Genomic DNA, 25527 nt, shown 5'->3' with positions numbered 1-25527 from the left:
ACAGTTTTTCTCAGTCGCTTTGGTACAATTCTCGAATCAGCCTCGCTATTAGCAAAACAGTAAGTGCATTTCTCAAAACAATTCGGACAAATGGCAAAACACCATGGATTGCCTGCAAAAGCCAGTCTCTTGCTCAAAATCCTTAGTTCATCTCTCAAAATTAAATATCTGTGTCAATGAACATGTCAGTGCCATCAGAAGGGCAAGTCCTTGTGTCATTGTGTATGGATAAGACAGTCAAATTGCTTAGTCATGTTGTCAATATCACAGTGAACTCTGGAGGGATGTTCTGATGTAAACTATGGCTAAATTTTTGATGACAATTACTGTATTGTACTGTAAATAGTAAGTTACACCTTAGTGTATGTGGGAGATTGTTTGCAAAAGGACAGGACAAGATTCACATTTACGCTTTTACTTTTTGTATTGTAATTTGTTGACAGTTGACAGATTGTTACAGTATACAAAAAGGAAAAGACAACACTGCACAGCACAAAGAAAAAAAGTAGAAATGTAAACATAGGACAATCTCCTCAGGGAAAACTGTACATGCAGTGTTGTAGGAATTACAGTGCAGTCTTCCTACACCTCCTGACGTTCCTGTATGTTGGGCCACATATTTTCATCTACATCACAACGAATATCTTCTCTTGCGATGCAGCGTGGAAAGAATCTTTTTGAGTGTCTTATCCAGCCTCTGCAGGCATCTGCTGTGATGTCATCACACGCAGCATCCATGGCAGCCAGAAGGGTCATCTGGGTATGGGGCTGGCGATCATAAACTTTCCATCTCCATGCTGAGAAAAATTCTTCAATGGGGTTGAGGAATGGGGAGTAGGGTGAGAGGAACTCCATCTTCATCCTGTTGTGGTTTGCAAACCATTGCCTGATGATATTGGAGCGATGGAAGCTGACATTGTCCCAAACTATCACATACATTGGCAAGTCATCTCCAATCTGACCCCTCTCTTGTTCAGGGATGAGATCCCTGTAGAGAGTGTCTAAAAATGTGACAAGATGCTCTGTATTGTATGGCCCAATAATGGGAATATGCGTTAGCACCCCATTCTCAGATATAGCTGCACCCATTGTTATGTTCCCACCCCGTTGGCCTGGCACATCAACTGTAGCTCTGTGGCCAATGATATTTCGACCTCGCCTTCTGCGTTTGGTAAGGTTGAAGCCAGCCTCATCCATGTAGATGAAGTTGTGTGGTGGTTCACTGGCTTCCAGTTCCATTATACGCTATATCCAGAAGATACAAAATGAATTTTATGAATTACTGTACATACATTTTCATTTTGGACAAGATACAGTTACATCAAACGTAAACAGCACACATTGCCTCTTCATTTCTACAGCCATAGCAAATGTGTAGTGTGTACCACTATATGATGCTGTATTGTTTACTGTACTGTGAGGTACAGTTACTGGATGCTCATGCATGTTTTACCTGTACATACTGGTAGCGGAGCTCCTTCACTCTTTCGCTATTTCTTTCAAATGGAACAGTGTACAGCTGCTTCATTCTCATTTGGTGTCTTTTCAGCACCCTGTCAATGGTTGAGATGCTGACAGTTTGGATGTTTTCAAATATGTTGTTGTCTTCTATAATGGCAGTTCTTATCTCCCTTAGTCTTATGGCATTGTTTTCGATAACCATGGTACAAATAGCCTCCTCCTGTTCAGGTGTGAAAAGGGGCCCTCTGCCACCCCCGTGAAGTTGTCTTGCAGTCCTATGTGGAAAAAAATATAGTGTAAATATAAAATATATATAGTGCAAAACACAAAATTGAGTCCAGTAAAATACATATACATGGACTGTATACTGTAAAAATGGAATAACGCATACGGTATTAGCCTACAGTACAGTACGTATTGTTAGATTACATACCTGTTCTCTCGACGAAAAGTCTGAATGATTGAGGACACAGTTGTTCTCCCAACATTTGGCTGCACCCTTCGACCAGCCTCGGCCATTGTAAGCCCATGATTGAGAACATGGTCTACAAGTGTGGCCCTTATCTCATCAGGCACGCGCATATGTCCTCGGCCTCTTCTGCCTCTTCCTCTGTTTTCCCTCCCAACTCCTCCGCCACACAGCCTGATTCCTCTTCCTCTTCTTCTTCTCACTGGCTGTTGACCCCTTCCAATTTGTCCTTCCATTGTCAGACATTGTAAAATTGTGTTGTGCTCTGGCTTTATATATACTTGCCAGTTGATTGTTCATGACATGCAATTTCATTAGAAATCACCTGGGAATCACCTGGGAGCAATTTACCAATTACTATAGGACAGATTTAGAAAAAAAGTAAAAAAAAAAAAAAAAAGTTAAATGGAATTGTATATGAATATGCTTGACATATTGTGAAAACTTGTTCAAGCATTTTGCATGTAAAGACATACGCGATGAACTAATGCCTAAATGTTGTGGGTGGTGAGACTATTCAACAGAGACCCATTATAATGCATTTTGATCAAAATGACATAAGCAATTGATAATGTAGGAAACAGCAGAGAATTGTACATAATCATTTGCATGGATGGACCAAAGCATTTGCAACTTGTTCAAAGGAATGAGAATTTGCTTTTTTGATGTGCACAAGTGACACAATGATGTGAAGATTGAACAGGTAGTTTTGAGAATTTCAGTTCTGATCTGAGAATTGTACCAAATCGACTGAGAAAAACTGTAACCTAATCAGCCCTGTGTATTTAGTCTGTGTGTTTCTGTTCTGTCTTTGCTTGGTTGTCCTGCGATATCCCAGATGTGTGTCTACTCTGCCTATGTGTCCTGGTCTTTGTCTGGATTATGGTTTGTACGTTTTTTTTGTCTACACTTTGGATTCTTTTTCGTTTTTTTCATGGTGTTTTTGCCCTTGTGGCCTCCCTGACTTATTTGGACATTGTTTGTTGTTGGCTTATTATTTATATGTTTTATTTAACTGCATTTGGGTCAACCTCCTCCATTCTGAGTACACCCGTGACACTCCCCAGACAAGGGGAGGGGTGTCACAATATATAGCTGAACCATTAATAAATAATCATCTTGGTGTATCAATTACCTTTTTTTTTTTGAAAAAAAAAAAAAAAAATGCAATTCAGGATTTAAAAAAATTCAAATTCATATTCAGTGATATATTGAATTACTTATTTGATACAAATCTATTTATTTGGAGAGAATTGTTATTGAACCAGGTTTTTGTTTAATGGTAATGTTAAAACAATTGCTCAGGACGTGTACTTACGCAAGTACCGAACCTGTCTATGCTTATCTGATGACAAACGTGCAGATACATGATAACGGACAACCTGTCCACTTCAATTCACACACACGTAATCTGTATGCACTGGACTTCAGCTCTCTGTACCATCTACTGCTGTAACATAGTATGTCAAATGTCACAAGTGAAAGAAAATGGTATGTCAAGCGAAAAATGCAAAAGACAAGAGAAGACTATGATGTTGTTTTTTTTTTATTTTATTATTTTCTATTTTTTATTTTTTTTATTTTATTATTTTTCTTTCTTTGAAACACTGTTGCTATTGCTGAGTTGACAGTAGCCATGACAACAGTACCAGGAAGGATGCGGTGATGAGACTCATCTTCTGACTAATTCCACTTGAAGCTTTAAATGAAGAGAAACAAAACATTAGTTAAACAAACTGTTGCACAACTTTTGAAATATTTGATCAAGTAGCACTGAGGATTACTTACATATGCCATCCACAATAATGGAATTGGTTTCAATGTCGAAGCCAGTGACGTTTGAAGCTGCACTGATCAAAACACTGGCAATCTGGGTGTTATTAGGAACAGATACGCTTACAAAGCTAGCATTCAAGTTGTTGATGATCGATCCATTACTGCGAAAAGACAAGAAAAAAAAGAGAAATTCAACTACCACTGTTAAGTTGTAGGCAAAAACTATGAAATAAACAAACAAAGCAAACAAATTACCTGAATGACACAACTCTCAACGAGTCGAAGGAAGAAAATCTCCTTTGGAAAACAGGTGTAAGCTACAGAGACAGAAAAGAAGCGGAGAGAACAATTTCAAGGGCCAACGTATAGGATTTAAGGTATCTATTAACAAAAATGGAAAATAATATTCCTAATATAGCATGTATAATAACTTGAAGCTAAGTATCCTTCATCCAATAGCTAAGAGTTAGATATTCACATATACATAGCAAGCCTACTTCCCAGAGGCCACTGTGTTGCACCACCATGTTTCTACAGTCACCAAGAGACAGATTACTGGCTCTAGAGTCTTTTGTGTTTTTACGTACTTAGGTCCCGCTGACCTGCCGCTGACTTCTATTGCTGCAAAAGTAATGTTTTTACTTTAAAGATGTGTTAGCAGAGTTTTGCCATCAGCCAATCATGTCATGCAGGATTGGAGAGGGTGGAGTGAGCATAGGGGCATTCAGTTGCTTGCAATCTGCGACCGCTAAATGCCACCAAATCCTACACAATATCCATTAAACACTTTTTACTTTATCTTGGACACTGAACTGTCTGTATGAGAAGAGTTATGAGTTAGAGGTGTGAGTTTTTGCCTTAATACATTCCGCTTGATGTCTCTGTCATGAATTCCTTCTTGACCTTCCATTCATAAGTTACCTTTTATATGGAGTATGTAGGCTGTGGTAAGTGTTCAATTCTTTAAGTGGGCGCTACTTGTGAGGTGTACCAACACACTTACCTGGTCCTGTATCATTTCAGCTCTTGTTCTAAAAGCACTTGATGAGGGATCAAGCAGGTCACTTGTAAATGTGCTTTGAAGAGACCTGAAGATCACCCTTGTTGATGTGAGTGGTACAGTAGGCACAGTTGTTGTAGGTGCTGCAGTGGTAGGTGCTGCAGTGGTAGATGCTGCTGTTGTAGGTGCTGCAGTGGTAGGTGCTGCTGTTGTAGGTGCGGCTGTTGTAGGTGCTGCAGTCGTGGGTGCAGCTGTTGTAGGTGCTGCAGTGGTGGGTGCAGCTGTTGTAGGAGCAGCTGTTGTAGGTGCTGCAGTGGTAGGTGCTGCAGTGGTGGGTGCAGCTGTTGTAGGAGCAGCTGTTGTAGGTGCTGCAGTGGTAGGTGCTGCAGTGGTAGGTGCTGCAGTGGTAGGTGCTGCTGTTGTAGGTGCTGCAGTGGTCGGCGCAGCTGTTGTAGGTGCTGCAGTGGTGGGTGCAGCTGTCGTAGGTGCTACAGTGGTAGGTGCAGCTGTTGTAGGGGCAGCTGTTGTAGGTGCTGCAGTGGTAGGTGCTGCAGTGGTGGGTGCAGCTGTTGTTGGTGCAGCTGTTGTGGGTGCAGCTGTCGTAGGTGCTGCAGTGGTCGGCGCAGCTGTTGTAGGTGCTGCAGTGGTGGGTGCAGCTGTCGTAGGTGCTACAGTGGTAGGTGCAGCTGTTGTAGGAGCAGCTGTTGTAGGTGCTGCAGTGGTAGGTGCAGCTGTTGTAGGTGCTGCAGTGGTAGGTGCTGCAGTGGTGGGTGCAGCTGTTGTAGGAGCAGCTGTTGTAGGTGCTGCAGTGGTAGGTGCTGCAGTGGTAGGTGCTGCTGTTGTAGGTGCTGCAGTGGTGGGTGCAGCTGTTGTAGGAGCAGCTGTTGTAGGTGCTGCAGTGGTAGGTGCTGCAGTGGTAGGTGCTGCTGTAGTAGGTGCTGCAGTGGTAGGTGATGCAGTGGTGGGTGTAGCTGTTGTTGGTGCAGCTGTTGTGGGTGCAGCTGTTGTAGGTGCTGCAGTGGTCGGCGCAGCTGTTGTAGGTGCTGCAGTGGTGGGTGCAGCTGTTGTAGGTGCTGCAGTGGTAGGTGCAGCTGTTGTAGGTGCTGCAGTGGTAGGTGCTGCAGTGGTGGGTGCAGCTGTTGTAGGAGCAGCTGTTGTAGGTGCTGCAGTGGTAGGTGCTGCAGTGGTAGGTGCTGCTGTTGTAGGTGCTGCAGTGGTGGGTGCAGCTGTTGTAGGAGCAGCTGTTGTAGGTGCTGCAGTGGTAGGTGCTGCAGTGGTAGGTGCTGCTGTAGTAGGTGCTGCAGTGGTAGGTGATGCAGTGGTGGGTGTAGCTGTTGTTGGTGCAGCTGTTGTGGGTGCAGCTGTCGTAGGTGCTGCAGTGGTCGGCGCAGCTGTTGTAGGTGCTGCAGTGGTGGGTGCAGCTGTCGTAGGTGCTGCAGTGGTCGGCGCAGCTGTTGTAGGTGCTGCAGTGGTGGGTGCAGCTGTCGTAGTTGCTACAGTGGTAGGTGCTGCAGTGGTAGGTGCTGCAGTGGTGGGTGCAGCTGTTGTAGGAGCAGCTGTTGTAGGTGCTGCAGTGGTAGGTGCTGCTGTTGTAGGTGCTGCAGTGGTGGGTGCAGCTGTTGTAGGAGCAGCTGTTGTAGGTGCTGCAGTGGTAGGTGCTGCAGTGGTGGGTGCAGCTGTTGTTGGTGCAGCTGTTGTGGGTGCAGCTGTCGTAGGTGCTGCAGTGGTCGGCGCAGCTGTTGTAGGTGCTGCAGTGGTGGGTGCAGCTGTCGTAGGTGCTACAGTGGTAGGTGCAGCTGTTGTAGGAGCAGCTGTTGTAGGTGCTGCAGTGGTAGGTGCAGCTGTTGTAGGTGCTGCAGTGGTAGGTGCTGCAGTGGTGGGTGCAGCTGTTGTAGGAGCAGCTGTTGTAGGTGCTGCAGTGGTAGGTGCTGCAGTGGTAGGTGCTGCAGTGGTAGGTGCTGCTGTTGTAGGTGCTGCAGTGGTGGGTGCAGCTGTCGTAGGTGCTGCAGTGGTCGGCGCAGCTGTTGTAGGTGCTGCAGTGGTGGGTGCAGCTGTCGTAGGTGCTTCAGTGGTGGGTGCAGCTGTTGTAGGAGCAGCTGTTGTAGGTGCTGCAGTGGTAGGTGCTGCAGTGGTGGGTGCAGCTGTTGTAGGAGCAGCTGTTGTAGGTGCTGCAGTGGTAGGTGCTGCAGTGGTAGGTGCTGCAGTGGTAGGTGCTGCTGTTGTAGGTGCTGCAGTGGTGGGTGCAGCTGTCGTAGGTGCTGCAGTGGTCGGCGCAGCTGTTGTAGGTGCTGCAGTGGTGGGTGCAGCTGTCGTAGGTGCTACAGTGGTAGGTGCAGCTGTTGTAGGGGCAGCTGTTGTAGGTGCTGCAGTGGTAGGTGCTGCAGTGGTGGGTGCAGCTGTTGTTGGTGCAGCTGTTGTGGGTGCAGCTGTCGTAGGTGCTGCAGTGGTCGGCGCAGCTGTTGTAGGTGCTGCAGTGGTGGGTGCAGCTGTCGTAGGTGCTACAGTGGTAGGTGCAGCTGTTGTAGGAGCAGCTGTTGTAGGTGCTGCAGTGGTAGGTGCAGCTGTTGTAGGTGCTGCAGTGGTAGGTGCTGCAGTGGTGGGTGCAGCTGTTGTAGGAGCAGCTGTTGTAGGTGCTGCAGTGGTAGGTGCTGCAGTGGTAGGTGCTGCTGTTGTAGGTGCTGCAGTGGTGGGTGCAGCTGTTGTAGGAGCAGCTGTTGTAGGTGCTGCAGTGGTAGGTGCTGCAGTGGTAGGTGCTGCTGTAGTAGGTGCTGCAGTGGTAGGTGATGCAGTGGTGGGTGTAGCTGTTGTTGGTGCAGCTGTTGTGGGTGCAGCTGTTGTAGGTGCTGCAGTGGTCGGCGCAGCTGTTGTAGGTGCTGCAGTGGTTGGTGCAGCTGTTGTAGGTGCTGCAGTGGTAGGTGCAGCTGTTGTAGGTGCTGCAGTGGTAGGTGCTGCAGTGGTGGGTGCAGCTGTTGTAGGAGCAGCTGTTGTAGGTGCTGCAGTGGTAGGTGCTGCAGTGGTAGGTGCTGCTGTTGTAGGTGCTGCAGTGGTGGGTGCAGCTGTTGTAGGAGCAGCTGTTGTAGGTGCTGCAGTGGTAGGTGCTGCAGTGGTAGGTGCTGCTGTAGTAGGTGCTGCAGTGGTAGGTGATGCAGTGGTGGGTGTAGCTGTTGTTGGTGCAGCTGTTGTGGGTGCAGCTGTCGTAGGTGCTGCAGTGGTCGGCGCAGCTGTTGTAGGTGCTGCAGTGGTGGGTGCAGCTGTCGTAGGTGCTGCAGTGGTCGGCGCAGCTGTTGTAGGTGCTGCAGTGGTGGGTGCAGCTGTCGTAGTTGCTACAGTGGTAGGTGCAGCTGTTGTAGGAGCAGCTGTTGTAGGTGCTGCAGTGGTAGGTGCTGCAGTGGTAGGTGCTGCTGTTGTAGGTGCTGCAGTGGTAGGTGCTGCAGTGGTGGGTGCAGCTGTTGTAGGAGCAGCTGTTGTAGGTGCTGCAGTGGTAGGTGCTGCTGTTGTAGGTGCTGCAGTGGTGGGTGCAGCTGTTGTAGGAGCAGCTGTTGTAGGTGCTGCAGTGGTAGGTGCTGCAGTGGTGGGTGCAGCTGTTGTTGGTGCAGCTGTTGTGGGTGCAGCTGTCGTAGGTCCTGCAGTGGTCGGCGCAGCTGTTGTAGGTGCTGCAGTGGTGGGTGCAGCTGTCGTAGGTGCTACAGTGGTAGGTGCAGCTGTTGTAGGAGCAGCTGTTGTAGGTGCTGCAGTGGTAGGTGCAGCTGTTGTAGGTGCTGCAGTGGTAGGTGCTGCAGTGGTGGGTGCAGCTGTTGTAGGAGCAGCTGTTGTAGGTGCTGCAGTGGTAGGTGCTGCAGTGGTAGGTGCTGCTGTTGTAGGTGCTGCAGTGGTGGGTGCAGCTGTTGTAGGAGCAGCTGTTGTAGGTGCTGCTGTGGTAGGTGCTGCAGTGGTAGGTGCTGCTGTAGTAGGTGCTGCAGTGGTAGGTGATGCAGTTGTGGGTGCAGCTGTCGTAGGTGCTGCAGTGGTCGGCGCAGCTGTTGTAGGTGCTGCAGTGGTGGGTGCAGCTGTCGTAGGTGCTGCAGTGGTCGGCGCAGCTGTTGTAGGTGCTGCAGTGGTGGGTGCAGCTGTCGTAGTTGCTACAGTGGTAGGTGCAGCTGTTGTAGGAGCAGCTGTTGTAGGTGCTGCAGTGGTAGGTGCTGCAGTGGTAGGTGCTGCTGTTGTAGGTGCTGCAGTGGTAGGTGCTGCAGTGGTGGGTGCAGCTGTTGTAGGAGCAGCTGTTGTAGGTGCTGCAGTGGTAGGTGCTGCTGTTGTAGGTGCTGCAGTGGTGGGTGCAGCTGTTGTAGGAGCAGCTGTTGTAGGTGCTGCAGTGGTAGGTGCTGCAGTGGTAGGTGCTGCTGTTGTAGGTGCTGCAGTGGTAGGTGCTGCAGTGGTAGGTGCTGCAGTGGTAGGTGCTGCTGTTGTAGGTGCTGCAGTGGTAGGTGCTGCTGTTGTAGGTGCTGCAGTGGTGGGTGCAGCTGTTGTAGGAGCAGCTGTTGTAGGTGCTGCAGTGGTAGGTGCTGCAGTGGTAGGTGCTGCAGTGGTAGGTGCTGCTGTTGTAGGTGCTGCAGTGGTGGGTGCAGCTGTCGTAGGTGCTGCAGTGGTCAGCGCAGCTGTTGTAGGTGCTGCAGTGGTGGGTGCAGCTGTCGTAGGTGCTACAGTGGTAGGTGCAGCTGTTGTAGGAGCAGCTGTTGTAGGTGCTGCAGTGGTAGGTGCTGCAGTGGTAGGTGCTGCTGTTGTAGGTGCTGCAGTGGTGGGTGCAGCTGTTGTAGGAGCAGCTGTTGTAGGTGCTGCAGTCGTAGGTGCTGCAGTGGTAGGTGCTGCTGTTGTAGGTGCTGCAGTGGTAGGTGCTGCAGTGGTGGGTGCAGCTGTTGTTGGTGCAGCTGTTGTGGGTGCAGCTGTCATAGGTGCTGCAGTGGTCGGTGCAGCTGTTGTAGGTGCTGCAGTGGTGGGTGCAGCTGTCGTAGTTGCTACAGTGGTAGGTGCAGCTGTTGTAGGAGCAGCTGTTGTAGGTGCTGCAGTGGTAGGTGCTGCAGTGGTAGGTGCTGCTGTTGTAGGTGCTGCAGTGGTAGGTGCTGCAGTGGTGGGTGCAGCTGTTGTAGGAGCAGCTGTTGTAGGTGCTGCAGTGGTAGGTGCTGCTGTTGTAGGTGCTGCAGTGGTGGGTGCAGCTGTTGTAGGAGCAGCTGTTGTAGGTGCTGCAGTGGTAGGTGCTGCAGTGGTAGGTGCTGCTGTTGTAGGTGCTGCAGTGGTAGGTGCTGCAGTGGTAGGTGCTGCTGTTGTAGGTGCTGCAGTGGTAGGTGCTGCTGTTGTAGGTGCTGCAGTGGTGGGTGCAGCTGTTGTAGGAGCAGCTGTTGTAGGTGCTGCAGTGGTAGGTGCTGCAGTGGTAGGTGCTGCTGTTGTAGGTGCTGCAGTGGTAGGTGCTGCAGTGGTGGGTGCAGCTGTTGTAGGAGCAGCTGTTGTAGGTGCTGCAGTGGTAGGTGCTGCTGTTGTAGGTGCTGCAGTGGTGGGTGCAGCTGTTGTTGGTGCAGCTGTTGTGGGTGCAGCTGTCGTAGGTGCTGCAGTGGTCGGCGCAGCTGTTGTAGGTGCTGCAGTGGTGGGTGCAGCTGTCGTAGGTGCTGCAGTGGTCGGCGCAGCTGTTGTAGGTGCTGCAGTGGTGGGTGCAGCTGTCGTAGTTGCTACAGTGGTAGGTGCAGCTGTTGTAGGAGCAGCTGTTGTAGGTGCTGCAGTGGTAGGTGCTGATGTTGTAGGTGCTGCAGTGGTGGGTGCAGCTGTTGTAGGAGCAGCTGTTGTAGGTGCTGCAGTGGTAGGTGCTGCAGTGGTGGGTGCAGCTGTTGTTGGTGCAGCTGTTGTGGGTGCAGCTGTCGTAGGTGCTGCAGTGGTAGGTGCTGCTGTTGTAGGTGCTGCAGTGGTAGGTGCTGCAGTGGTAGGTGCTGCTGTTGTAGGTGCTGCAGTGGTAGGTGCTGCTGTTGTAGGTGCTGCAGTGGTGGGTGCAGCTGTTGTAGGAGCAGCTGTTGTAGGTGCTGCAGTGGTAGGTGCTGCTGTTGTAGGTGCTGCAGTGGTGGGTGCAGCTGTTGTAGGAGCAGCTGTTGTAGGTGCTGCTGTGGTAGGTGCTGCAGTGGTAGGTGCTGCTGTAGTAGGTGCTGCAGTGGTAGGTGATGCAGTTGTGGGTGCAGCTGTCGTAGGTGCTGCAGTGGTCGGCGCAGCTGTTGTAGGTGCTGCAGTGGTGGGTGCAGCTGTCGTAGGTGCTGCAGTGGTCGGCGCAGCTGTTGTAGGTGCTGCAGTGGTGGGTGCAGCTGTCGTAGTTGCTACAGTGGTAGGTGCAGCTGTTGTAGGAGCAGCTGTTGTAGGTGCTGCAGTGGTAGGTGCTGCAGTGGTAGGTGCTGCTGTTGTAGGTGCTGCAGTGGTAGGTGCTGCAGTGGTGGGTGCAGCTGTTGTAGGAGCAGCTGTTGTAGGTGCTGCAGTGGTAGGTGCTGCTGTTGTAGGTGCTGCAGTGGTGGGTGCAGCTGTTGTAGGAGCAGCTGTTGTAGGTGCTGCAGTGGTAGGTGCTGCAGTGGTAGGTGCTGCTGTTGTAGGTGCTGCAGTGGTAGGTGCTGCAGTGGTAGGTGCTGCAGTGGTAGGTGCTGCTGTTGTAGGTGCTGCAGTGGTAGGTGCTGCTGTTGTAGGTGCTGCAGTGGTGGGTGCAGCTGTTGTAGGAGCAGCTGTTGTAGGTGCTGCAGTGGTAGGTGCTGCAGTGGTAGGTGCTGCAGTGGTAGGTGCTGCTGTTGTAGGTGCTGCAGTGGTGGGTGCAGCTGTCGTAGGTGCTGCAGTGGTCAGCGCAGCTGTTGTAGGTGCTGCAGTGGTGGGTGCAGCTGTCGTAGGTGCTACAGTGGTAGGTGCAGCTGTTGTAGGAGCAGCTGTTGTAGGTGCTGCAGTGGTAGGTGCTGCAGTGGTAGGTGCTGCTGTTGTAGGTGCTGCAGTGGTGGGTGCAGCTGTTGTAGGAGCAGCTGTTGTAGGTGCTGCAGTCGTAGGTGCTGCAGTGGTAGGTGCTGCTGTTGTAGGTGCTGCAGTGGTAGGTGCTGCAGTGGTGGGTGCAGCTGTTGTTGGTGCAGCTGTTGTGGGTGCAGCTGTCATAGGTGCTGCAGTGGTCGGTGCAGCTGTTGTAGGTGCTGCAGTGGTGGGTGCAGCTGTCGTAGTTGCTACAGTGGTAGGTGCAGCTGTTGTAGGAGCAGCTGTTGTAGGTGCTGCAGTGGTAGGTGCTGCAGTGGTAGGTGCTGCTGTTGTAGGTGCTGCAGTGGTAGGTGCTGCAGTGGTGGGTGCAGCTGTTGTAGGAGCAGCTGTTGTAGGTGCTGCAGTGGTAGGTGCTGCTGTTGTAGGTGCTGCAGTGGTGGGTGCAGCTGTTGTAGGAGCAGCTGTTGTAGGTGCTGCAGTGGTAGGTGCTGCAGTGGTAGGTGCTGCTGTTGTAGGTGCTGCAGTGGTAGGTGCTGCAGTGGTAGGTGCTGCTGTTGTAGGTGCTGCAGTGGTAGGTGCTGCTGTTGTAGGTGCTGCAGTGGTGGGTGCAGCTGTTGTAGGAGCAGCTGTTGTAGGTGCTGCAGTGGTAGGTGCTGCAGTGGTAGGTGCTGCTGTTGTAGGTGCTGCAGTGGTAGGTGCTGCAGTGGTGGGTGCAGCTGTTGTAGGAGCAGCTGTTGTAGGTGCTGCAGTGGTAGGTGCTGCTGTTGTAGGTGCTGCAGTGGTGGGTGCAGCTGTTGTTGGTGCAGCTGTTGTGGGTGCAGCTGTCGTAGGTGCTGCAGTGGTCGGCGCAGCTGTTGTAGGTGCTGCAGTGGTGGGTGCAGCTGTCGTAGGTGCTGCAGTGGTCGGCGCAGCTGTTGTAGGTGCTGCAGTGGTGGGTGCAGCTGTCGTAGTTGCTACAGTGGTAGGTGCAGCTGTTGTAGGAGCAGCTGTTGTAGGTGCTGCAGTGGTAGGTGCTGATGTTGTAGGTGCTGCAGTGGTGGGTGCAGCTGTTGTAGGAGCAGCTGTTGTAGGTGCTGCAGTGGTAGGTGCTGCAGTGGTGGGTGCAGCTGTTGTTGGTGCAGCTGTTGTGGGTGCAGCTGTCGTAGGTGCTGCAGTGGTAGGTGCTGCTGTTGTAGGTGCTGCAGTGGTAGGTGCTGCAGTGGTAGGTGCTGCTGTTGTAGGTGCTGCAGTGGTAGGTGCTGCTGTTGTAGGTGCTGCAGTGGTGGGTGCAGCTGTTGTAGGAGCAGCTGTTGTAGGTGCTGCAGTGGTAGGTGCTGCAGTGGTAGGTGCTGCTGTTGTAGGTGCTGCAGTGGTAGGTGCTGCAGTGGTGGGTGCAGCTGTTGTAGGAGCAGCTGTTGTAGGTGCTGCAGTGGTAGGTGCTGCTGTTGTAGGTGCTGCAGTGGTGGGTGCAGCTGTTGTTGGTGCAGCTGTTGTGGGTGCAGCTGTCGTAGGTGCTGCAGTGGTCGGCGCAGCTGTTGTAGGTGCTGCAGTGGTGGGTGCAGCTGTCGTAGGTGCTGCAGTGGTCGGCGCAGCTGTTGTAGGTGCTGCAGTGGTGGGTGCAGCTGTCGTAGTTGCTACAGTGGTAGGTGCAGCTGTTGTAGGAGCAGCTGTTGTAGGTGCTGCAGTGGTAGGTGCTGCTGTTGTAGGTGCTGCAGTGGTGGGTGCAGCTGTCGTAGGAGCAGCTGTTGTAGGTGCTGCAGTGGTAGGTGCTGCAGTGGTGGGTGCAGCTGTTGTTGGTGCAGCTGTTGTGGGTGCAGCTGTCGTAGGTGCTGCAGTGGTCGGCGCAGCTGTTGTAGGTGCTGCAGTGGTGGGTGCAGCTGTCGTAGGTGCTACAGTGGTAGGTGCAGCTGTTGTAGGAGCAGCTGTTGTAGGTGCTGCAGTGGTAGGTGCTGCAGTGGTGGGTGCAGCTGTTGTAGGAGCAGCTGTTGTAGGTGCTGCAGTGGTAGGTGCTGCTGTTGTAGGTGCTGCAGTGGTGGGTGCAGCTGTTGTTGGTGCAGCTGTTGTGGGTGCAGCTGTCGTAGGTGCTGCAGTGGTCGGCGCAGCTGTTGTAGGTGCTGCAGTGGTGGGTGCAGCTGTCGTAGGTGCTGCAGTGGTCGGCGCAGCTGTTGTAGGTGCTGCAGTGGTGGGTGCAGCTGTCGTAGTTGCTACAGTGGTAGGTGCAGCTGTTGTAGGAGCAGCTGTTGTAGGTGCTGCAGTGGTAGGTGCTGCTGTTGTAGGTGCTGCAGTGGTGGGTGCAGCTGTTGTAGGAGCAGCTGTTGTAGGTGCTGCAGTGGTAGGTGCTGCAGTGGTGGGTGCAGCTGTTGTTGGTGCAGCTGTTGTGGGTGCAGCTGTCGTAGGTGCTGCAGTGATAGGTGCTGCTGTTGTAGGTGCTGCAGTGGTAGGTGCTGCAGTGGTAGGTGCTGCTGTTGTAGGTGCTGCAGTGGTAGGTGCTGCTGTTGTAGGTGCTGCAGTGGTGGGTGCAGCTGTTGTAGGAGCAGCTGTTGTAGGTGCTGCAGTGGTAGGTGCTGCAGTGGTAGGTGCTGCTGTTGTAGGTGCTGCAGTGGTAGGTGCTGCAGTGGTGGGTGCAGCTGTTGTAGGAGCAGCTGTTGTAGGTGCTGCAGTGGTAGGTGCTGCTGTTGTAGGTGCTGCAGTGGTGGGTGCAGCTGTTGTTGGTGCAGCTGTTGTGGGTGCAGCTGTCGTAGGTGCTGCAGTGGTCGGCGCAGCTGTTGTAGGTGCTGCAGTGGTGGGTGCAGCTGTCGTAGGTGCTGCAGTGGTCGGCGCAGCTGTTGTAGGTGCTGCAGTGGTGGGTGCAGCTGTCGTAGTTGCTACAGTGGTAGGTGCAGCTGTTGTAGGAGCAGCTGTTGTAGGTGCTGCAGTGGTAGGTGCTGCTGTTGTAGGTGCTGCAGTGGTGGGTGCAGCTGTTGTAGGAGCAGCTGTTGTAGGTGCTGCAGTGGTAGGTGCTGCAGTGGTGGGTGCAGCTGTTGTTGGTGCAGCTGTTGTGGGTGCAGCTGTCGTAGGTGCTGCAGTGGTCGGCGCAGCTGTTGTAGGTGCTGCAGTGGTGGGTGCAGCTGTCGTAGGTGCTACAGTGGTAGGTGCAGCTGTTGTAGGAGCAGCTGTTGTAGGTGCTGCAGTGGTAGGTGCAGCTGTTGTAGGTGCTGCAGTGGTAGGTGCTGCAGTGGTGGGTGCAGCTGTTGTAGGAGCAGCTGTTGTAGGTGCTGCAGTGGTAGGTGCTGCAGTGGTAGGTGCTGCTGTTGTAGGTGCTGCAGTGGTGGGTGCAGCTGTTGTAGGAGCAGCTGTTGTAGGTGCTGCAGTGGTAGGTGCTGCAGTGGTAGGTGCTGCTGTAGTAGGTGCTGCAGTGGTAGGTGATGCAGTTGTGGGTGCAGCTGTCGTAGGTGCTGCAGTGGTCGGCGCAGCTGTTGTAGGTGCTGCAGTGGTGGGTGCAGCTGTCGTAGGTGCTGCAGTGGTCGGCGCAGCTGTTGTAGGTGCTGCAGTGGTGGGTGCAGCTGTCGTAGTTGCTACAGTGGTAGGTGCAGCTGTTGTAGGAGCAGCTGTTGTAGGTGCTGCAGTGGTAGGTGCTGCAGTGGTAGGTGCTGCTGTTGTAGGTGCTGCAGTGGTAGGTGCTGCAGTGGTGGGTGCAGCTGTTGTAGGAGCAGCTGTTGTAGGTGCTGCAGTGGTAGGTGCTGCTGTTGTAGGTGCTGCAGTGGTGGGTGCAGCTGTTGTAGGAGCAGCTGTTGTAGGTGCTGCAGTGGTAGGTGCTGCAGTGGTAGGTGCTGCTGTTGTAGGTGCTGCAGTGGTAGGTGCTGCAGTGGTAGGTGCTGCAGTGGTAGGTGCTGCTGTTGTAGGTGCTGCAGTGGTAGGTGCTGCTGTTGTAGGTGCTGCAGTGGTGGGTGCAGCTGTTGTAGGAGCAGCTGTTGTAGGTGCTGCAGTGGTAGGTGCTGCAGTGGTAGGTGCTGCAGTGGTAGGTGCTGCTGTTGTAGGTGCTGCAGTGGTGGGTGCAGCTGTCGTAGGTGCTGCAGTGGTCAGCGCAGCTGTTGTAGGTGCTGCAGTGGTGGGTGCAGCTGTCGTAGGTGCTACAGTGGTAGGTGCAGCTGTTGTAGGAGCAGCTGTTGTAGGTGCTGCAGTGGTAGGTGCTGCAGTGGTAGGTGCTGATGTTGTAGGTGCTGCAGTGGTAGGTGCTGCAGTGGTGGGTGCAGCTGTTGTTGGTGCAGCTGTTGTGGGTGCAGCTGTCGTAGGTGCTGCAGTGGTCGGTGCAGCTGTTGTAGGTGCTGCAGTGGTGGGTGCAGCTGTCGTAGTTGCTACAGTGGTAGGTGCAGCTGTTGTAGGAGCAGCTGTTGTAGGTGCTGCAGTGGTAGGTGCTGCAGTGGTAGGTGCTGCTGTTGTAGGTGCTGCAGTGGTCGGCGCAGCTGTCGTAGGTGCTGCAGTGGTGGGTGCAGCTGTCGTAGGTGCTGCAGTGGTAGGTGCTGCAGTGGTAGGTGCTGCTGTTGTAGGTGCTGCAGTGGTGGGTGCAGCTGTTGTAGGAGCAGCTGTTGTAGGTGCTGCAGTCGTAGGTGCTGCAGTGGTAGGTGCTGCTGTTGTAGGTGCTGCAGTGGTGGGTGCAGCTGTTGTAGGAGCAGCTGTTGTAGGTGCTGCAGTCGTAGGTGCTGCAGTGGTAGGTGCTGCTGTTGTAGGTGCTGCAGTGGTAGGTGCTGCAGTGGTGGGTGCAGCTGTTGTTGGTGCAGCTGTTGTGGGTGCAGCTGTCGTAGGTGCTGCAGTGGTCGGTGCAGCTGTTGTAGGTGCTGCAGTGGTGGGTGCAGCTGTCGTAGTTGCTACAGTGGTAGGTGCAGCTGTTGTAGGAGCAGCTGTTGTAGGTGCTGCAGTGGTAGGTGCTGCAGTGGTAGGTGCTGCAGTGGTGGGTGCAGCTGTTGTAGGAGCAGCTGTTGTAGGTGCTGCAGTGGTAGGTGCTGCTGTTGTAGGTGCTGCAGTGGTGGGTGCAGCTGTTGTAGGAGCAGCTGTTGTAGGTGCTGCAGTGGTAGGTGCTGCAGTGGTAGGTGCTGCTGTTGTAGGTGCTGCAGTGGTAGGTGCTGCAGTGGTAGGTGCTGCTGTTGTAGGTGCTGCAGTGGTAGGTGCTGCTGTTGTAGGTGCTGCAGTGGTGGGTGCAGCTGTTGTAGGAGCAGCTGTTGTAGGTGCTGCAGTGGTAGGTGCTGCAGTGGTAGGTGCTGCTGTTGTAGGTGCTGCAGTGGTAGGTGCTGCAGTGGTGGGTGCAGCTGTTGTAGGAGCAGCTGTTGTAGGTGCTGCAGTGGTAGGTGCTGCTGTTGTAGGTGCTGCAGTGGTGGGTGCAGCTGTTGTAGGAGCAGCTGTTGTAGGTGCTGCAGTGGTAGGTGCTGCAGTGGTGGGTGCAGCTGTTGTTGGTGCAGCTGTTGTGGGTGCAGCTGTCGTAGGTGCTGCAGTGGTCGGCGCAGCTGTTGTAGGTGCTGCAGTGGTGGGTGCAGCTGTCGTAGGTGCTACAGTGGTAGGTGCAGCTGTTGTAGGAGCAGCTGTTGTAGGTGCTGCAGTGGTAGGTGCAGCTGTTGTAGGTGCTGCAGTGGTAGGTGCTGCAGTGGTGGGTGCAGCTGTTGTAGGAGCAGCTGTTGTAGGTGCTGCAGTGGTAGGTGCTGCAGTGGTAGGTGCTGCTGTTGTAGGTGCTGCAGTGGTGGGTGCAGCTGTTGTAGGAGCAGCTGTTGTAGGTGCTGCAGTGGTAGGTGCTGCAGTGGTAGGTGCTGCTGTAGTAGGTGCTGCAGTGGTAGGTGATGCAGTTGTGGGTGCAGCTGTCGTAGGTGCTGCAGTGGTCGGCGCAGCTGTTGTAGGTGCTGCAGTGGTGGGTGCAGCTGTCGTAGGTGCTGCAGTGGTCGGCGCAGCTGTTGTAGGTGCTGCAGTGGTGGGTGCAGCTGTCGTAGTTGCTACAGTGGTAGGTGCAGCTGTTGTAGGAGCAGCTGTTGTAGGTGCTGCAGTGGTAGGTGCTGCTGTTGTAGGTGCTGCAGTGGTGGGTGCAGCTGTTGTAGGAGCAGCTGTTGTAGGTGCTGCAGTGGTAGGTGCTGCAGTGGTGGGTGCAGCTGTTGTTGGTGCAGCTGTTGTGGGTGCAGCTGTCGTAGGTGCTGCAGTGATAGGTGCTGCTGTTGTAGGTGCTGCAGTGGTAGGTGCTGCAGTGGTAGGTGCTGCTGTTGTAGGTGCTGCAGTGGTAGGTGCTGCTGTTGTAGGTGCTGCAGTGGTGGGTGCAGCTGTTGTAGGAGCAGCTGTTGTAGGTGCTGCAGTGGTAGGTGCTGCAGTGGTAGGTGCTGCTGTTGTAGGTGCTGCAGTGGTAGGTGCTGCAGTGGTGGGTGCAGCTGTTGTAGGAGCAGCTGTTGTAGGTGCTGCAGTGGTAGGTGCTGCTGTTGTAGGTGCTGCAGTGGTGGGTGCAGCTGTTGTTGGTGCAGCTGTTGTGGGTGCAGCTGTCGTAGGTGCTGCAGTGGTCGGCGCAGCTGTTGTAGGTGCTGCAGTGGTGGGTGCAGCTGTCGTAGGTGCTGCAGTGGTCGGCGCAGCTGTTGTAGGTGCTGCAGTGGTGGGTGCAGCTGTCGTAGTTGCTACAGTGGTAGGTGCAGCTGTTGTAGGAGCAGCTGTTGTAGGTGCTGCAGTGGTAGGTGCTGCTGTTGTAGGTGCTGCAGTGGTGGGTGCAGCTGTTGTAGGAGCAGCTGTTGTAGGTGCTGCAGTGGTAGGTGCTGCAGTGGTGGGTGCAGCTGTTGTTGGTGCAGCTGTTGTGGGTGCAGCTGTCGTAGGTGCTGCAGTGGTCGGCGCAGCTGTTGTAGGTGCTGCAGTGGTGGGTGCAGCTGTCGTAGGTGCTACAGTGGTAGGTGCAGCTGTTGTAGGAGCAGCTGTTGTAGGTGCTGCAGTGGTAGGTGCAGCTGTTGTAGGTGCTGCAGTGGTAGGTGCTGCAGTGGTGGGTGCAGCTGTTGTAGGAGCAGCTGTTGTAGGTGCTGCAGTGGTAGGTGCTGCAGTGGTAGGTGCTGCTGTTGTAGGTGCTGCAGTGGTGGGTGCAGCTGTTGTAGGAGCAGCTGTTGTAGGTGCTGCAGTGGTAGGTGCTGCAGTGGTAGGTGCTGCTGTAGTAGGTGCTGCAGTGGTAGGTGATGCAGTTGTGGGTGCAGCTGTCGTAGGTGCTGCAGTGGTCGGCGCAGCTGTTGTAGGTGCTGCAGTGGTGGGTGCAGCTGTCGTAGGTGCTGCAGTGGTCGGCGCAGCTGTTGTAGGTGCTGCAGTGGTGGGTGCAGCTGTCGTAGTTGCTACAGTGGTAGGTGCAGCTGTTGTAGGAGCAGCTGTTGTAGGTGCTGCAGTGGTAGGTGCTGCAGTGGTAGGTGCTGCTGTTGTAGGTGCTGCAGTGGTAGGTGCTGCAGTGGTGGGTGCAGCTGTTGTAGGAGCAGCTGTTGTAGGTGCTGCAGTGGTAGGTGCTGCTGTTGTAGGTGCTGCAGTGGTGGGTGCAGCTGTTGTAGGAGCAGCTGTTGTAGGTGCTGCAGTGGTAGGTGCTGCAGTGGTAGGTGCTGCTGTTGTAGGTGCTGCAGTGGTAGGTGCTGCAGTGGTAGGTGCTGCAGTGGTAGGTGCTGCTGTTGTAGGTGCTGCAGTGGTAGGTGCTGCTGTTGTAGGTGCTGCAGTGGTGGGTGCAGCTGTTGTAGGAGCAGCTGTTGTAGGTGCTGCAGTGGTAGGTGCTGCAGTGGTAGGTGCTGCAGTGGTAGGTGCTGCTGTTGTAGGTGCTGCAGTGGTGGGTGCAGCTGTCGTAGGTGCTGCAGTGGTCAGCGCAGCTGTTGTAGGTGCTGCAGTGGTGGGTGCAGCTGTCGTAGGTGCTACAGTGGTAGGTGCAGCTGTTGTAGGAGCAGCTGTTGTAGGTGCTGCAGTGGTAGGTGCTGCAGTGGTAGGTGCTGATGTTGTAGGTGCTGCAGTGGTAGGTGCTGCAGTGGTGGGTGCAGCTGTTGTTGGTGCAGCTGTTGTGGGTGCAGCTGTCGTAGGTGCTGCAGTGGTCGGTGCAGCTGTTGTAGGTGCTGCAGTGGTGGGTGCAGCTGTCGTAGTTGCTACAGTGGTAGGTGCAGCTGTTGTAGGAGCAGCTGTTGTAGGTGCTGCAGTGGTAGGTGCTGCAGTGGTAGGTGCTGCTGTTGTAGGTGCTGCAGTGGTCGGCGCAGCTGTCGTAGGTGCTGCAGTGGTGGGTGCAGCTGTCGTAGGTGCTGCAGTGGTAGGTGCTGCAGTGGTAGGTGCTGCTGTTGTAGGTGCTGCAGTGGTGGGTGCAGCTGTTGTAGGAGCAGCTGTTGTAGGTGCTGCAGTCGTAGGTGCTGCAGTGGTAGGTGCTGCTGTTGTAGGTGCTGCAGTGGTGGGTGCAGCTGTTGTAGGAGCAGCTGTTGTAGGTGCTGCAGTCGTAGGTGCTGCAGTGGTAGGTGCTGCTGTTGTAGGTGCTGCAGTGGTAGGTGCTGCAGTGGTGGGTGCAGCTGTTGTTGGTGCAGCTGTTGTGGGTGCAGCTGTCGTAGGTGCTGCAGTGGTCGGTGCAGCTGTTGTAGGTGCTGCAGTGGTGGGTGCAGCTGTCGTAGTTGCTACAGTGGTAGGTGCAGCTGTTGTAGGAGCAGCTGTTGTAGGTGCTGCAGTGGTAGGTGCTGCAGTGGTAGGTGCTGCAGTGGTGGGTGCAGCTGTTGTAGGAGCAGCTGTTGTAGGTGCTGCAGTGGTAGGTGCTGCTGTTGTAGGTGCTGCAGTGGTGGGTGCAGCTGTTGTAGGAGCAGCTGTTGTAGGTGCTGCAGTGGTAGGTGCTGCAGTGGTAGGTGCTGCTGTTGTAGGTGCTGCAGTGGTAGGTGCTGCAGTGGTAGGTGCTGCTGTTGTAGGTGCTGCAGTGGTAGGTGCTGCTGTTGTAGGTGCTGCAGTGGTGGGTGCAGCTGTTGTAGGAGCAGCTGTTGTAGGTGCTGCAGTGGTAGGTGCTGCAGTGGTAGGTGCTGCTGTTGTAGGTGCTGCAGTGGTAGGTGCTGCAGTGGTGGGTGCAGCTGTTGTAGGAGCAGCTGTTGTAGGTGCTGCAGTGGTAGGTGCTGCTGTTGTAGGTGCTGCAGTGGTGGGTGCAGCTGTTGTAGGAGCAGCTGTTGTAGGTGCTGCAGTGGTAGGTGCTGCAGTGGTGGGTGCAGCTGTTGTTGGTGCAGCTGTTGTGGGTGCAGCTGTCGTAGGTGCTGCAGTGGTCGGCGCAGCTGTTGTAGGTGCTGCAGTGGTGGGTGCAGCTGTCGTAGGTGCTACAGTGGTAGGTGCAGCTGTTGTAGGAGCAGCTGTTGTAGGTGCTGCAGTGGTAGGTGCAGCTGTTGTAGGTGCTGCAGTGGTAGGTGCTGCAGTGGTGGGTGCAGCTGTTGTAGGAGCAGCTGTTGTAGGTGCTGCAGTGGTAGGTGCTGCAGTGGTAGGTGCTGCTGTTGTAGGTGCTGCAGTGGTGGGTGCAGCTGTTGTAGGAGCAGCTGTTGTAGGTGCTGCAGTGGTAGGTGCTGCAGTGGTAGGTGCTGCTGTAGTAGGTGCTGCAGTGGTAGGTGATGCAGTTGTGGGTGCAGCTGTCGTAGGTGCTGCAGTGGTCGGCGCAGCTGTTGTAGGTGCTGCAGTGGTGGGTGCAGCTGTCGTAGGTGCTGCAGTGGTCGGCGCAGCTGTTGTAGGTGCTGCAGTGGTGGGTGCAGCTGTCGTAGTTGCTACAGTGGTAGGTGCAGCTGTTGTAGGAGCAGCTGTTGTAGGTGCTGCAGTGGTAGGTGCTGCAGTGGTAGGTGCTGCTGTTGTAGGTGCTGCAGTGGTAGGTGCTGCAGTGGTAGGTGCTGCTGTTGTAGGTGCTGCAGTGGTGGGTGCAGCTGTTGTAGGAGCAGCTGTTGTAGGTGCTGCAGTGGTAGGTGCTGCAGTGGTAGGTGCTGCTGTTGTAGGTGCTGCAGTGGTAGGTGCTGCAGTGGTAGGTGCTGCAGTGGTAGGTGCTGCTGTTGTAGGTGCTGCAGTGGTGGGTGCAGCTGTTGTAGGAGCAGCTGTTGTAGGTGCTGCAGTGGTAGGTGCTGCAGTGGTAGGTGCTGCTGTTGTAGGTGCTGCAGTGGTAGGTGCTGCAGTGGTAGGTGCTGCAGTGGTAGGTGCTGCTGTTGTAGGTGCTGCAGTGGTAGGTGCTGCTGTTGTAGGTGCTGCAGTGGTGGGTGCAGCTGTTGTAGGAGCAGCTGTTGTAGGTGCTGCAGTGGTAGGTGCTGCAGTGGTAGGTGCTGCAGTGGTAGGTGCTGCTGTTGTAGGTGCTGCAGTGGTAGGTGCTGCAGTGGTAGGTGCTGCTGTTGTAGGTGCTGCAGTGGTGGGTGCAGCTGTCGTAGGTGCTGCAGTGGTCAGCGCAGCTGTTGTAGGTGCTGCAGTGGTGGGTGCAGCTGTCGTAGGTGCTACAGTGGTAGGTGCAGCTGTTGTAGGAGCAGCTGTTGTAGGTGCTGCAGTGGTAGGTGCTGCAGTGGTAGGTGCTGATGTTGTAGGTGCTGCAGTGGTAGGTGCTGCAGTGGTGGGTGCAGCTGTTGTTGGTGCAGCTGTTGTGGGTGCAGCTGTCGTAGGTGCTGCAGTGGTCGGTGCAGCTGTTGTAGGTGCTGCAGTGGTGGGTGCAGCTGTCGTAGTTGCTACAGTGGTAGGTGCAGCTGTTGTAGGAGCAGCTGTTGTAGGTGCTGCAGTGGTAGGTGCTGCAGTGGTAGGTGCTGCTGTTGTAGGTGCTGCAGTGGTCGGCGCAGCTGTCGTAGGTGCTGCAGTGGTGGGTGCAGCTGTCGTAGGTGCTGCAGTGGTAGGTGCTGCAGTGGTAGGTGCTGCTGTTGTAGGTGCTGCAGTGGTGGGTGCAGCTGTTGTAGGAGCAGCTGTTGTAGGTGCTGCAGTCGTAGGTGCTGCAGTGGTAGGTGCTGCTGTTGTAGGTGCTGCAGTGGTGGGTGCAGCTGTTGTAGGAGCAGCTGTTGTAGGTGCTGCAGTCGTAGGTGCTGCAGTGGTAGGTGCTGCTGTTGTAGGTGCTGCAGTGGTAGGTGCTGCAGTGGTGGGTGCAGCTGTTGTTGGTGCAGCTGTTGTGGGTGCAGCTGTCGTAGGTGCTGCAGTGGTCGGTGCAGCTGTTGTAGGTGCTGCAGTGGTGGGTGCAGCTGTCGTAGTTGCTACAGTGGTAGGTGCAGCTGTTGTAGGAGCAGCTGTTGTAGGTGCTGCAGTGGTAGGTGCTGCAGTGGTAGGTGCTGCTGTTGTAGGTGCTGCAGTGGTAGGTGCTGCAGTGGTGGGTGCAGCTGTTGTAGGAGCAGCTGTTGTAGGTGCTGCAGTGGTAGGTGCTGCTGTTGTAGGTGCTGCAGTGGTGGGTGCAGCTGTTGTAGGAGCAGCTGTTGTAGGTGCTGCAGTGGTAGGTGCTGCAGTGGTAGGTGCTGCTGTTGTAGGTGCTGCAGTGGTAGGTGCTGCAGTGGTAGGTGCTGCTGTTGTAGGTGCTGCAGTGGTAGGTGCTGCTGTTGTAGGTGCTGCAGCGGTGGGTGCAGCTGTTGTAGGAGCAGCTGTTGTAGGTGCTGCAGTGGTAGGTGCTGCAGTGGTAGGTGCTGCTGTTGTAGGTGCTGCAGTGGTAGGTGCTGCAGTGGTAGGTGCTGCTGTTGTAGGTGCTGCAGTGGTGGGTGCAGCTGTCGTAGGTGCTGCAGTGGTCGGCGCAGCTGTTGTAGGTGCTGCAGTGGTGGGTGCAGCTGTCGTAGGTGCTACAGTGGTAGGTGCAGCTGTTGTAGGAGCAGCTGTTGTAGGTGCTGCAGTGGTAGGTGCTGCAGTGGTGGGTGCAGCTGTTGTTGGTGCAGCTGTTGTGGGTGCAGCTGTCGTAGGTGCTGCAGTGGTCGGCGCAGCTGTTGTAGGTGCTGCAGTGGTGGGTGCAGCTGTCGTAGGTGCTACAGTGGTAGGTGCAGCTGTTGTAGGAGCAGCTGTTGTAGGTGCTGCAGTGGTAGGTGCAGCTGTTGTAGGTGCTGCAGTGGTAGGTGCTGCAGTGGTGGGTGCAGCTGTTGTAGGAGCAGCTGTTGTAGGTGCTGCAGTGGTAGGTGCTGCTGTTGTAGGTGCTGCAGTGGTGGGTGCAGCTGTTGTAGGAGCAGCTGTTGTAGGTGCTGCAGTGGTAGGTGCTGCAGTGGTAGGTGCTGCTGTAGTAGGTGCTGCAGTGGTAGGTGATGCAGTGGTGGGTGTAGCTGTTGTTGGTGCAGCTGTTGTGGGTGCAGCTGTCGTAGGTGCTGCAGTGGTCGGCGCAGCTGTTGTAGGTGCTGCAGTGGTGGGTGCAGCTGTCGTAGGTGCTGCAGTGGTCGGCGCAGCTGTTGTAGGTGCTGCAGTGGTGGGTGCAGCTGTCGTAGTTGCTACAGTGGTAGGTGCTGCAGTGGTAGGTGCTGCTGTTGTAGGTGCTGCAGTGGTCGGCGCAGCTGTTGTAGGTGCTGCAGTGGTGGGTGCAGCTGTCGTAGGTGCTACAGTGGTAGGTGCAGCTGTTGTAAGAGCAGCTGTTGTAGGTGCTGCAGTGGTGGGTGCAGCTGTCGTAGTTGCTACAGTGGTAGGTGCAGCTGTTGTAGGAGCAGCTGTTGTAGGTGCTGCAGTGGTAGGTGCTGCAGTGGTAGGTGCTGCTGTTGTAGGTGCTGCAGTGGTAGGTGCTGCAGTGGTGGGTGCAGCTGTTGTAGGAGCAGCTGTTGTAGGTGCTGCAGTGGTAGGTGCTGCTGTTGTAGGTGCTGCAGTGGTGGGTGCAGCTGTTGTAGGAGCAGCTGTTGTAGGTGCTGCAGTGGTAGGTGCTGCAGTGGTGGGTGCAGCTGTTGTTGGTGCAGCTGTTGTGGGTGCAGCTGTCGTAGGTGCTGCAGTGGTCGGCGCAGCTGTTGTAGGTGCTGCAGTGGTGGGTGCAGCTGTCGTAGGTGCTACAGTGGTAGGTGCAGCTGTTGTAGGAGCAGCTGTTGTAGGTGCTGCAGTGGTAGGTGCAGCTGTTGTAGGTGCTGCAGTGGTAGGTGCTGCAGTGGTGGGTGCAGCTGTTGTAGGAGCAGCTGTTGTAGGTGCTGCAGTGGTAGGTGCTGCAGTGGTAGGTGCTGCTGTTGTAGGTGCTGCAGTGGTGGGTGCAGCTGTTGTAGGAGCAGCTGTTGTAGGTGCTGCAGTGGTAGGTGCTGCTGTAGTAGGTGCTGCAGTGGTAGGTGATGCAGTTGTGGGTGCAGCTGTCGTAGGTGCTGCAGTGGTCGGCGCAGCTGTTGTAGGTGCTGCAGTGGTGGGTGCAGCTGTCGTAGGTGCTGCAGTGGTCGGCGCAGCTGTTGTAGGTGCTGCAGTGGTGGGTGCAGCTGTCGTAGGTGCTACAGTGGTAGGTGCAGCTGTTGTAGGAGCAGCTGTTGTAGGTGCTGCAGTGGTAGGTGCTGCAGTGGTGGGTGCAGCTGTTGTTGGTGCAGCTGTTGTGGGTGCAGCTGTCGTAGGTGCTGCAGTGGTCGGCGCAGCTGTTGTAGGTGCTGCAGTGGTGGGTGCAGCTGTCGTAGGTGCTACAGTGGTAGGTGCAGCTGTTGTAGGAGCAGCTGTTGTAGGTGCTGCAGTGGTAGGTGCAGCTGTTGTAGGTGCTGCAGTGGTAGGTGCTGCAGTGGTGGGTGCAGCTGTTGTAGGAGCAGCTGTTGTAGGTGCTGCAGTGGTAGGTGCTGCTGTTGTAGGTGCTGCAGTGGTGGGTGCAGCTGTTGTAGGAGCAGCTGTTGTAGGTGCTGCAGTGGTAGGTGCTGCAGTGGTAGGTGCTGCTGTAGTAGGTGCTGCAGTGGTAGGTGATGCAGTGGTGGGTGTAGCTGTTGTTGGTGCAGCTGTTGTGGGTGCAGCTGTCGTAGGTGCTGCAGTGGTCGGCGCAGCTGTTGTAGGTGCTGCAGTGGTGGGTGCAGCTGTCGTAGGTGCTGCAGTGGTCGGCGCAGCTGTT

At 54.8% G+C, this 25527-nt stretch overlaps 1 protein-coding gene across 1 annotated transcript in view; it reads right to left on the bottom strand.

Annotated features, from left to right (window-relative positions):
- LOC311009330 (uncharacterized protein) overlaps positions 1-25527 on the bottom strand; it is a 226866-nt gene continuing 201339 nt past the window's right edge. Inside the window, exons 2-4 of the mRNA XM_084003433.1 lie at positions 1895-2697; positions 1454-1736; positions 1-1245 (exon numbers count right to left, since the gene is read on the bottom strand). Of these exons, the coding sequence (XP_083859559.1) occupies positions 583-1245; positions 1454-1736; positions 1895-2166 (1218 nt within the window). The 5' untranslated portion in view covers positions 2167-2697 and the 3' untranslated portion in view covers positions 1-582. The remainder of the gene's footprint in view (positions 1246-1453; positions 1737-1894; positions 2698-25527) is intronic.

Source organism: Eutrigla gurnardus, assembly GCF_963514095.1.
Source record: "Eutrigla gurnardus genome assembly, chromosome: 23".
Classification (NCBI taxonomy): Eukaryota; Metazoa; Chordata; class Actinopteri; order Perciformes; family Triglidae; genus Eutrigla; species Eutrigla gurnardus.
Note: the sequence above shows the minus strand (reverse complement) of the source record. Positions and strands in the feature narration are given on the sequence as shown.